Here is a 13,170-nt window from a genome sequence, read left to right on the forward strand (position 1 = left end):
TTGTTTTTTTAATTCTTTGCTGCTCCACTGTGCAGTGAATGATCGTATTCCAGGTGAAACAGCAACATAAACTTTCTTGCATGGACTGATTTTCTTCATTGCCATGTAGCAGAATAGGAATGAATTTGTGAGTAAAGGTGGGCAGATTGATAATCTTCAGGTTTTTATTCTATTTGAGGGGAACGTAAGGCTAACTGCAGTTGCTAGAATTCTTAACTGATCTGCTGTTTCATACCAAGCAGTAGACTGTGTGTTAGACCTCAGGATAGCTTTTTATTTATTTTTATTTTTGGGTAGCTTGACTGTATTAAAAGCAGGCAGTACTTTTTCAAGCACGATCTTCAAACATGATATTTAAAACCAAACGCACTGGTAGAAGTACACTTTGCTTATCCTAGCCTGTTCTCAACAAAGAAAACGCTGCTTTCTAGTTATCTATCTAAAAGCTAACATCTAGAACTTGGTGCTTATTTTTTCCTTTGAAAGGTGTACTGAATTGGGCATTAACTGATATGGTGAACAGCTGCAACCCAGACAGTATCACCTTGCTATTGTTTCTAGCCATAGCTTTGACATCTTATGCATATGAATTTTTAAAAATCACAGGTTCAAAAAGTATTTTAGCTCTTGAAATGTGCTATGCGCTGTAGTCAATGAAGCCTACGGCTTAAGATTTGTGTAGGAGACATCCACGAGGCTGCAGTGTCTGCTCAGGACCCTGCGGGAGCTCAACAGCCACAAGAGGGCATCGTGACACTATTTAGGCTCTGTTTGTTTAGGGTAGCAGTACTGAAGTCCTGTGTTTGCCTTTAATCTAGGTGTCTCGCAGTTTGTGCACTGGATATGGAGAGCAAAACTGAGTACTTTGATGTTATTTTCCCAGAGAGAAAAAAAAAAAAGCCACAGTATTGCCATCAGTCATGTTAAACCTATGTTCTATTTCTAGTTTCTAGTAAAAATCAAGTTCAAATTCCTTACCATTGACAGGGTTGTCAAGTGTTAGCTTTATGTCCTTTTTAGGCAATGTACTGAGATACTTTATATAACTTGGTATATGTCATTGCTTCCCAACTGATTGCATCAGTGACTTTAAATTAGGTGGAATTTGAACTTAGCATCTTTAAAATGCACACATCAGCTTGATCCCTTGGCAAAGTATTCTTCTCAGTGGTGGATGTGCTAAAGAGCTCCTCTTCAAGCTGTCCAGGGAGCTCTGTCAGTTAAATGATAAGATTCAGGCCTCCATTCTTTTGAAGTGATAAGAATTAATTTCCTCTCTTCTAGTTTACTTCTGGTGATGGTAGAGACTTGTCTGTTGCACAAGCAGTCCTGCAGTATGAGGTTTTGTGATGGACTTTCGTTGACTGAACCAGAGCAATATATGCTTGGATTTCTTAAACCAGTCTTTTTTTCTTTTTTTTTCCCCCATAAACTTTCAGATTTCAGGACTTCAGCCAGCGGAACGGGCCCTGCCACAGTTCTGCCAGGCTGCCAGATGCATTATTGTGCATGGAATAAACAGCGTTTGGGAGGCATCAGATTTACTACATATGTGAAAGCCACAAGCACAAAGCAAATGCAGTGAATGCCAGGTTTCTCAGACATGTCACACTTACTATACAGTGTGTGTACTTACATATCTATCCAAGACATGCCTGACAAGAAATATGGTGACATTATGTAGCATGTCTTGAAATTAAAACACTTCTAGTGCTTGTGTATATTGTGAAGAGTATTGAAACGTCACAATTGCCTAGAGAAGCGATTTTTCTCTTACTTCCCTCTCTCCAAGTAGCTGCCACAATCTTCTGGTTTTGTTCACTATGCCTTTCCACTGTTCCCAGAACTCAGTGCTCTTTCTCTAGCCTGTAAATGGCATTAAAGGTACTTTTGCAAGAGGGGGAGGGGTAGTCATGGAGTCTCAGTTATGGATGGCAAGTTGAAGGGAAGCAGCTGAGGTGACAGCACCACTTGAATGTGAATGTAATCTGAACAGCTGTTCAGTAAATCTTCTTCCATCTTAGAAGAAAATAACTTTTTTCTTGCTTAGTTCTTTTTTCTTCTTGTAATCTATTTATTTTCATGTGTCGGATAGTCCATTTCCTCACTGGTGTAGAGATGTTCTAGATATGTCAAACTACTCATTTTCTAAGAGAAAGGACTATATTTCATATTGCAGAAGCAGCAGGAAAGATTTAGATTCCTGCTGGGTAGGCAGCACACCTTGGATAACCTTTGTTTGTGAGGTGTTTTGCATGTATGAAAATGATGATCATTTCAGATGCTTGGGAAAAAGCATGTATGAAAACTGTCCATCTGTAGATAGCTGTAGATAAATGTTTTTAACTTAGTATAAATACAAAACAGGGTCAAATAGGAGACATTTTATAGATCCATATGCAGTAGATATTCCGTTATCTGTATTTTTTTGTGCCTTTTTGTGTAACGCATGCCGTACCATGTGCCAACCATACACTAAGAGATGAAGTGACTGGTTTACCAGCTTGTAGCAGTTGCCAAGATCAGGAAGCTGTAGTAGAGGAAAACAGCAGAGCCAACACTCTGCTTCTCTGTGGTGTGACTTGATAATATGTGACTGTCTCCTCTGAGTGCTGTTCTAACTGGAATGTAAACACGCCTCAGATTTTATAACAATGAAATATATTTGAAGATTAGACTTGGCTTTCAGTTCAGCTTTCTTTCTGCCGTGTTGTCTGGTGCACCTTTCTATTCAGGGTGATTTTGCTGTGGGAGAGAAACAGTGAAGCATGGAATACTGATTGCTGTGGGTGACAGTGAGAACATATTTCAGGGAGTTTTTCAGCGTTTCTTAGAATTTGAAGTCCTGCAGAGCTGAATATCAGAGTAACTTCAAAAATAAGTATTGCACAGGACAGTCATGCTTCTGTTGTCTATGGTTGTATTCATAATTAGTATCCAGCAACTCCCATGTGTCCATCCTGAAGTGAGGGATGTATGACTTTCCATAAGCCCTTAGCTAGGAAGAGGTTTGCTAGTTAAACAGAGCAGGAAATCTTTCTTTGGAATGATGTTTCTTGGCTGCCAAGGCAAGTTAGGTTCCAACAAAAGTATTTTCACTGCTTGAACGAACTAAGGATGTATACCTTCAGTCTGTGTGGAGGAGACACCAGAGCTTTCAGAGTACTTTGTCTTGCTAAGCAGTGTAATTTCTGTCATCTGGCCGAACCAGCTGTTCTGTATTCAAGAGCTGATCTCTTGAACTAATGCTTGATGGAGGGCGCTTGCCTCAGAATAGATAGCGATGAGTGTCGGTGACATGCCTGGAGCTGGCTGTGCTTTTGCCCTCTCAAGAGGGTAAAGGGGACGGGTGTGGTTCCAGCTCCTACAGTTATCGTTGCTCCCCCGGGTATATGCTGCAGCGGGGTTTGCTAGGTTTTGCTCTTCAATTGCTCTGTTAATATAGGAGGTTAGAGTCCATCTTCATTGACTCTGCTCCAGGAAAGTGAAGGTTTATTTAGGAATCCAGATGAAGTTACATACACCTTCCTAAACCCTTTCTACTTGCAGATCTGAGAGAGGTGGGAGAACACCATTTTCTAATCTTTTCTGAAGTGGCATAAAGCAGCCACTTAAAGGGGTGACAGCTGAGTCTCTCTGTACATTTTCAAACTTTGTGTGACTTGTCACTGAGCCTTCTCCTGTTGGGCACTGCTATATAAGGCCTGCTTGAATGAGTTTTGAGTCTAGTCATGGAAGCAGTTCAGGTGTAAGCCTTGATCAAAATGGGTTTTGTAAAGGGGGGAGGAGGGGGGGAGGGGAGCCAACAATAACCAAATAATTTGCTAAAAAATGAGAAAAACACTTTATTTCTTGTTTTGCTTTGTCAAAGACCAGAAAAAGAGAGGTGAAAGTTAATCTGTGATCTTACACGGGTCTTACACTTGGTCTTCACTGGGATATGCTCTATAGTGTCACATGTTTCTTTGCTGGAGAGGGCAGTAGACAAGTAGCTGCCCTGCTGGCTGTAGAGTTAAGGGTGGCCATCGAGGTGAGCAGGAACACCTCACGTAGTTATATATGTCAGAATTCCCAGTGAGGCAAATGTAGCCAGAATCCAACAAATAGTTTAGGTGTGCATGTTGGAATCCATGTCTTATGGTGAATATCTTCATGTTTGGGGCTTTTGTTTTTTTCCTGGAAGCTCTTTCACTTAATTTTATGTTTGTAGAAAAACACGTTTTGAGCATAAAGCAGGGAACACAGTCCCAGTGTAACGTAGCATTGTCCAGTCTTTGTTGACGGCATCTGGCAGTTTCAGGGCAGTGCTCGTCAGGCTCCTTGTTGGGCAGGTGGAGGGAAAACATTTCCCTACACAGAGGACCAGAATCTTGAGCCTGTGCTCATGGACCAAGACTTTGTGATGTAGGCACAGAACAGGCTTCCTGTGTGCATCAGCTCAATGAACAATGTGTTGTGCATCAGTGTGTCTGTGTGATCTGCAGGTGTGACAAATAAGGGACTGAGTATTATGAAACAGTCTTTTGCATCATGTGTATACTAGCTTTGTTCTTCATCTTAATTAATTCTTTTGACTTGGCTTAAACGTAGAAAGATGCTCTACCTGTGTCTCCCTCAGGCCTCTCCCTTTCCAAGTCATATTTAAATATTTAAAGATTTCCGAAGGGTCCCATGTTAGGCACGTTGTTTTAATAAACTTCAGCTAGAGAGTTCGGAGCTGCAGCCACCATCAGACCAGCACACAGCTGTCACGTGGATGCATTCCGCTTCCTCCGATTTACAGCAGACTGCCCCGCCGTCCGCCCTCTCGGTTAATTCGTAGCCCGCGGCGCACGGGCACTCCCGAGAGGGGGCAGCTCGGGGTGAGCGGGGCCGGGCCGCTTCCCACCGCCAGAGGGTACTCGGGGAGTGCGCACAGCCCGAACAAAAGGCGGCCGGTTCCCCCCGGAGGGAAACTCGAGACCGCTTCGGCAGGAGCCAGGTTGTTCGTGCCGTAGCCCGCGCGTTATTCTCCGAAGCCCGAACGGGCGGGGGGAGCTGAGAGCCGCGTCCCGGGGCGGAGATGGAGCCGGGGGTCCCCCGAACGCTCTCAGCTCCGCGCCGCGCGGCCGGAGCGGCCCCAAACTTTCGCCCTCCCTCCGCTCCAAAAGTTCGGCGTTTGGGTGACGTCAGACGCCGCACAGCCAATGGGCGCGGCGGCTGATATTTTGGGAGGGGGGAGGGGTGGCACCGTGCCGCGGGCGCTCGCCCGGCTGCCATGCCCAGTGAATGGAGAGCGGCGGGCGGGCGCGGCAGCGCCGCGGGTGGGAGCGCCGCCGCCACTCGTCCGCCACTCGCCGCATCCCGGTCCCGGCTTTGCCGGCCGTCAGCGCGCGGGTGCCGGCCCACGGCGGTAGCAGCCGGGAGGCGGGCAGCGCCTGAGGAGCTCGCGGAGCTTTGAGTTGCCGCCCGGCGCCTCCGCGGGTCACCTGCCCGGCCCAGGTGGGGCGATGCAGAGCGGAGGAGGCTGCTTGGGAGATTGCCGCCGCTTCTGATGGATGTTTTGTGTGTATTTATCTTCGCTCCCCGTTTCTCTTTCATCTGAAGACGCATCTGGCTCGAGCTCTGTTAAACTATCTGCCTTCTGGTACCGCTCGTAGATAACAGAAGGAAACCTGAGCCTGAAAGGCAATCCCCCACCTTCTTCTACCTAACGTAACCCTTTCAGACGCCTTTGAAGGTTTGCTGGTGCTCCGGCGATGATGGCAGTGGTGGGTTCCCTTGGGCTGTTCTAAGAGCCTCTTATTTTTTATTTTTATTTTTTTTTTATTTTTTTCTTTCTTCGTAGAGGCATTTCATCTTGAAGGGCTGGCTGCTCACGCACACTTTTATACCCGCTGGAGTGATCAAGAAATCATGTCTAGTAGAAGAAGTGCGTTTCTGTGCCTTGGAATGCTCTTGGGCTTTTGGAGCTCCATGAGTTGGATGCCTGTTGGAGGATGCCCGCATAAATGTACGTGCATTGCTTCCAACGTGGACTGTCATGGACTAGGACTCAAAACTGTACCGAGGGATATTCCCAGGAATGCTGAGAGACTGTAAGTAGTAAATGTTAAAGGCTCCTCAAGTACTTATAGAAACATCTGGCATGAATTTCTCAACACCTGCCTATCAGTGTGGAGTACATAGTTACAGCAGCTTAAGTAATGAAACACGAATTAATGTTTTCAGGAGGGAAGGGGAGGAGCTTTTCAGAAGTTACAGGTATCCTGCCGCTGCTCTTTAAAAAAACAAAACAAACAAACAAAAATGTAAAATAATAAGCATGTTTGCAGCTGCATGGTGTTTTCCAGACCATACTAGCAGATGGGGGTCTTTCTGATTTGGTTTTGTACTGACTTGCTTTTAACTTGCTTATAATTCTATATGGAATGTTCCAAGGAAATAAATCATTGTTGATGCAATCACCAATTTAAAACACAATTGGAAACCAGGGAATTTTCACCTGGTGGCTGGTAGCAGTTTCTCCTTGCTTAGTTTTCCCAGCGTGGTGACTTCATCGCTGTGGAAAAAGCGACTAGTGACATAAAATAATGCAAATGGATAAGAAGTCACATTAAAATGCTCTTTAACTTTTGCCTTAAACTTGTGTTATAGGGAGGGAAACTTGTTATTTAGTTTTTAATCTGCTCTAGGGTTTATGATAGTGTAATACTGTGAGATCCTTCCACTCACAGTACAGGGGAATGTTATGTATGGAGTACATCTTCTGTATTATAACTTAAGAATTTATTTTAGTTGACTCTTTTTACTTAGCAAGTTCCTAAGGGGAAAGCTGAAAGCTAACTGCAGACCTCTGTTACGGTTTTGACACTGACTTGGGGCAGAGGACAGCAGCTCTTGATGCTGCCTAATGCATAGCACATGGCTTACTTCTGAGAATACCCAATGCTAGATGTCCAGAAGATGTCCAGAATAGAATGTTAAACAGAGCTTCTGCACGGCTCTGTGCTGCGTTCCTCTGATTACTCTAGGACAAGTGCAATTAGTTGTGTCTTATGTGGATTAACTGACAACTTGAAGTGTTTAAACTCATTGGCAAAAACTGTGGATTCAATGGCTTGACTTCCTGTTTTATTTCCTTATGGATCACAGAGTTTGGGGAAACTTCAAACTCTCAAGCAGTTTTTCCCTAAGAAAGCTAAATGAGGTTACTAAGGAAACCAAGCTTAAACGTATAGAGGCCTTTTAAAAGCTAAGTTCTGTCCCAGAATGAAATTTTATAACATCCTTAAATGTTTCTAAATTCGTTTTATAGTGCTGGGAGACCTTTTACTAGACTATTCCACCATCTTTAATGTTCTGTAGCTGTATCAGCCTTCTTTTTAACCCCAGCTGCTTGAACAATAGTTTTCAGATGTCTGTTACCGAAAGCTTTACTTCTGTGCATGAAACGATGCACTTTCTAAAACTGGCAACCTGGCAGTCGGGGCACGGATAAACAAACAAAACTCTCAAGCCAACTGAAAAACACCCCACCCAACCTGGTAGGATAGTGAGCCAGCAAGGGTAGGTGTAGCTGTGTGATAACACAAATATTTGTGTCCTTCATCTCTTAAACTCAGTTTAAGAGTTAAGGGCTGGAACAAAACGTTTAGATTTCAGGTTAAAATGATTCACAAATGCATGGATAGCTCGCCACCTAACAAGCTTTAAAGCTTTAAAGCTTAAAGCTTGTTAAGCTGTAAAAAGAATGAAAGTGCACATAATCACTGCATTCTTAGTTCTGATAATTTTTGGTGCTGCTTACTGATTTAAGATTTAGATTAATGGCTGCATGGTGAACAATGGTAGATATTTCACAATACTCAGTTTGAATCTTTAACCTCAGAGATGTTCTACTGATGAATATGCACAATAGCTGTGTTACAGCTTTTTAGTTTGCTTTGAAAATAGTGTGTTAGTGGAGCATTTGATGACAAACGTGGTGAAAACAACACAGAGGGTCCCGTAATAAGGCATTCTATAGTTTATGTACTTCTTCACTGTTTATTCTCTCAGTCTGCCATGAGCGTCTCACTGTTATTTTAAATCTAGATTTCTAGTCATTGAACTAACTTGAATTTTCTAATTGGATCAGTAAAGGGAAAGACCTTATTCCCTTCCTCTTAGGTGAAATGTCAGTCAACCACTGGACGTATCACAGGGCCTCCTTCTCTTCACAGACCATGACGTTCTGCACCTGTGATGTAACAGTGGGTTGATGTTTAGTCTTTAACTGGTTTGTTCAACTTGTAATCACTTTTTGTTATTTTGAGGTAAATAGAGACAGGTACTTTTTATCTTGGAAAAATGTTTATGTGCCCAGCGTGTGGTCATCAAAAAGCTTCCCTGTGTTATTTTCACAGCAGTTTTGTAGTCAGTGTATGAAAATGTCATCTTCCTTCTGCACTCTTTTGAGCTAAAAAAAATCTACAGGCTGGTTTCAGTTGGAAACTTTTTGCATTAATTAATGAGAGATCTAAGAGCATCACTTACATTATTTTGTCACTAAGCTTGTAGAGAGTTATATTTGTACCAATGTTACGGAATGTTTTGGCTGCAGGAGCCAAGCTAAATTTTATAAGAATTTGCATTAATATGAAACCCAAGGAAAACTGCAAATGTAACACTAAGAAAAGATGATAAAAATCTTTAGAGGGAAAACATCTCTTGTTGAGAAGTCCTATTAAATAAACTAGTAAACTTTGGCTACAACAACCCCAGGTGACACTACAGGCTTGGGGCGGAGTGGCTGGAAGACTGTGTAGAGGAAATGGACCTGGGGGTACTGATTGATGCTCGGCTGAACATGTGCCGACAGTGTGCCCAGGTGGCCAAGAAGGCCAAGGGCATCCTGGCTTGCATCAGAAACAGTGCTGTCAGCAGGAGCACAGAGGCAATTGTCCCCCTGTACTCGGCACTGGTGAGGCTACATCTTGAGTACTGTGTCCAGTTTTGGGTCCCTCACTGCAAGAAAGACATTGAGGCCCTAGAACGTGTTCAAGGGAGGGCAACAAAGCTGGTGAGGGGTCTGGAGCACAGGCCATACTAGGAGAGGCTGAAGGAGGTGGGAATGTTCAGCCTGGAGAAGAGGAGGCTCAGGGGAGACCTTGTTGCTCTCTATAACTTCCTGAAGGGAGGTTGTAGTGAGCTGCAGGTCGGCCTCTTCTCTCGTGTCCTTAGTGACAGGACTAGAGGGAATAGTTTCAAGCTGCAGCAGGGGAGATTCAGGCTGGACATTAGGAAATACTATTTCTCAGAAAGGGTGGTCAGGCACTGGAATGGGCTGCTCAGGGAGGTGGTGGAGTCACCGACCCCAGGGGTGTTCAAGGAATGACTGGATGTTGCGTTGAGGGACGTGGTTTAGTGGGAGCTATTGGTAATGGGTGAATGGTTGGACTGGATGATCTTTTAGGTCTTTTCCAACCTTGGTGATGCTGTGATTCTATTAAACATCTTCTGATATTACAAGAAACAGACAGACATCACTAGAGCTTTTATTATTCATTTTTCATAGTAAACATGACACATGCTTTTTCTAGTATTATTTTCTTTTTAGTGCTTTGAAGATACAATTTTTATTAACAGTTGTAGCTGTGATTTCTGTCTTCAGGGCAATTCACAGATTAACCAATAATCATGGAAATGGCGATATGAGTAGCCTAAAATTTTCCTTATACATTTTCGTCTTTAATGGCAGCTTTACAATTATAGCAAGTAGTGTTAGGTTTCTGCTGCATTTTACCTTGTTATTATGTTCTATGGTAGCCTTCTAATTGTCTGGTGTAGGTTGAAGTTTTTGCTAAGTTGGTTCTTGTGAAGAGCTAAAAAGAGAGAGAAATATTTGTGTATTACTGGTTCAGGAATATTCTGTCTGGAGGCAGTGAAACAAACACTTTACATTTCCAAAGAATGAACCACATCTACATTTGTGCTAGAGAAGGAATCCCCAGGATAGCCCAGAACTCATGAGAGGAGAGCTGCCTCAGTGATGGTTACTGTATTCTTCAGCTCTGAAAGGAACAAGTGATGCACAGAAACTACTGTCTTATGCGTCAGTGTATACTCTCTGTTTCAGTATGGAAGTTATGCCTTTGTATCCTTCCTGTGATTAATGTGTTGTTCTCTCCCTGTTATCTGCACATTGCGTCTGTCTGTATGTCAGAATTCAGGAATTTAGCCATGTTGATTTGTTGATCAATTTATACTTGATGGTTTATAATCTGGTTTAATATATAGCTCTTGCATCAGTTTTTAATTTTGTTGTCTTTTAATCTGAGGGATTCTTTACCTTTCTAAATTGCTAGAGCTTGCAGGACTAATCAGTTCTGTGCTTTGCTTGAGTAGCTAAATTGAGCATGTCCACATTTATGTGCAATTTAGAAGCTTAGTCATCTGCTTGCTATAGAGTTTTCATGTGGTCTGGGGTTTGTTATACAAATATATTATTATGGTGTTTTTGGCCTAGGCTGCTGAAGTTGCCTTGGTTTATAATGTCTACAACTTCCTTAATTTTATCTGAGTTAAATCTTGACTACTGTCTTGAATGCTGTCAAATTATTGCAGAACACAATGTTAAACACATACAAATAATATTGAGTCTTACGTTTATATTGTGTTTTTTAGGATTTTTCCCACCAAGAATTACCACTTGCTTCTGAAGTGTTTGTCTCAAAAACTTTGCATGAAGCCTTTCTTTCTCTCTAGATAGTGTAGCAATAAATAAATAAACATATATGACTTTGGCTTAGAAGAGGGAAAAGGTACTGATCAAAGATACTGATCCTGGGGTAACTTGACTGAGTTGCCAATTTTTAATTTGGCTAATTTCCCTTTAATAACTTCACACTGCATTTGACTGAATGTGGCCAGCTATACTGGATCAGAGTCTTGCACTGTTAAATTTGTTATATTGTCTTGAAGTGAAGAAAACAGGAAGGAGGATGAAAGTAGCTGCTATAATTCTGGTAGCTACATAAGCAAATAATGGAATAAAGGCCATCATCATGTTGTCTGTGGGTTGTACAAATTTGGTTAGGATTCTGAACTTGGAGAGGATTGGATTACTTGTGTATTCTTCTAATAAATGAAGCTACTTGCTTTCTTATGCTCTTACTTTTGTTGTGAAGTATTGATTTGCACAAAAGAATTAAATGAATGGAGAATTTCTCCTTAAATGAATAGCTGTCTTATTTTTACGTGGTCCTAAAGTACAGGCAATGTATGTTGCTTTTTTCAGGAATTTATGTATTTGTCAGTAAAGTGTGTGCCAAAGTCAGTGTAGCTCCCATATCTATATGGGTAATTACACTGAAGATAAGTAAATCCTAATACTCTTATTTTTACAGTTATCTGTATAGAAGTCCCTGTGCTGTACACTGTTTGTGACTTGTAAGTTGATTGCCGTGAAGTCATTTGACCTTCATAGCTATGGAGAATGAAAGCTATCACTTGAATATTGCATTTCTGTTAACTTACACTTTATCCACTAGGGATGAATGGAAAACAGTTCTACTCCGAGTTTGTGTCAGCATCCTTTCCTATTCACATCTGTGCCGCTGTTTGTATTTCTCATGTGCTCACTGGAGTTGTGTGATTTTCAAGGTATTTTCCTGAGGACCGAACCTGAATGGAGCTTTCTTTGACATGTGACTGAGGACTGTAGAGATCATTCAAGTAATATTTCAAGCAAACCAAACAATTTCATTTGTGTATTTATTTTTTAAATCTGCAAAACAAATTTCCCCTTCAATAAATTCTCATTTCCTTTTTCCACTTATTGTTTTCTTCTTTACTTCCTTCTCAGAATTTGAACTGACAACACAATAGCCAAATCTTTGAAGTGACTGAACTAAATTCAGTTTGGAATGAATGTCAGCTGCCAGTTGTGCAGCCTCCTATCTTCAGAAGTGCCTGCAGGCTCATAAGATGTTACATAATAACAAATTCATGATGAAATGGCTGATTCTTCTTTACGAACTCAGAAAGTTCTGAGGTTAACTGCTGGACGTAAACATAACTGTGTCACCTGATACTACAACTACCGAATCATCTCACGTGTTGTGTTAATCTTTGGCAGAGACTGTAGAGCGTTCTTCCTAAGTAATCTAGTACTCCTTAGTCCTTTTTTCTTTGCTCTCTTCAATTACAGATATGGGTCATGTAAAGAATTTTGGTAGCACAGTGTTGAATGCCTTTCAGTAGCTGGGGAAAAAGTCTTCCTATGTGTGAGTCTGCTTCTCCAGCACTAGCAGGACATGTATTAACTTTAAGTAGAGTCAGCTTCCTGCTTTTGTTGTGAAGATGACAGCTGCAGGAGCCAACACGTACATCTTCTGTCTTCTTGTCAGATGACTCCCTAACGGGGAGCTCTCTTTTCCTTCTTCATCTTAATTTCCAGCCCTGCAAGACAAAGCTATGTTTTGTCATCAAGTTGAAACAAGGCAAGTTTCTAGCATTCAGATGAGGAAAGAAGTCAAGTTAAGTGAGGGGAATTACTAACGTTAACTTCAAATGGTAAAACTGTATGAAGAAAATGGTAGAATGACTAGAAGTAATATGACAATTCCTCTTGTGATTATATCCATGCATTCACATTACAGGGATGTGTAGATTAATAACCAGTCTTGTACAGAAAATGTTACCATGGTAGGGGTAAATTCTGCACACCATCCTCTAATAAATTCTTTGAGATAAATTTGTGGCACGTGGCTTGCCTCCTTTTTGCTCCTCAGATGGTAGGAACCTTCTATTCATTGTTGTTGGTTCAGCTACATTATTATAATTTGATATGGATTTAGGCTTAGAAGCTGTTGTTATAATTCCCATTCCTTCCAGGTTCAATAACAGGTTTTGCTTGCCAATATCTGGTTGTATAAATTTGACTTCTATTGGTTTATTTTTTTAAGTAATTCTTAAGAAAGAGATGGGTTCTTGTAATATTCTGGTTGGATTCTTGTAATACTCTGATTGCAACATGGACCAAGCAGTTTTGTTTTGATTTTTTTTTTTTTTTTAAATATTTTCTCCAGAGACCCATATATTTAATCTTCAGCTCTCCTTTCAGTGTTGTTCAGTCAGATGTGTCTTTTAAGATACCGAATGGCTCACAGGAATGGGAAGAGCTCTTCCACTGAAAAATGGCCTTGT

At 41.7% G+C, this 13,170-nt stretch overlaps 1 protein-coding gene across 3 annotated transcripts in view; it reads left to right on the forward strand.

The window, feature by feature from the left end:
• Window positions 1-5,377: 5,377 nt before the first annotated feature.
• SLIT3 (slit guidance ligand 3) overlaps window positions 5,378-13,170 on the forward strand; it is a 433,663-nt gene continuing 425,870 nt past the window's right edge. The window contains exons 1-2 of one of the 3 annotated variants that reach the window (XM_072348011.1): window positions 5,378-5,481; window positions 5,828-6,077. In XM_072348011.1, coding sequence (XP_072204112.1) covers window positions 5,896-6,077 — 182 coding nt within the window. In that variant the 5' untranslated portion in view covers window positions 5,378-5,481; window positions 5,828-5,895. Of the gene's footprint in view, window positions 6,078-13,170 lie in introns of all 3 variants that reach the window. The other 2 variants (XM_072348010.1, XM_072348012.1) reach the window with 2 other exon arrangements.

The sequence above is a fragment of the Excalfactoria chinensis genome, chromosome 13, assembly GCF_039878825.1.
Source record: "Excalfactoria chinensis isolate bCotChi1 chromosome 13, bCotChi1.hap2, whole genome shotgun sequence".
NCBI lineage: Eukaryota > Metazoa > Chordata > Aves > Galliformes > Phasianidae > Excalfactoria > Excalfactoria chinensis.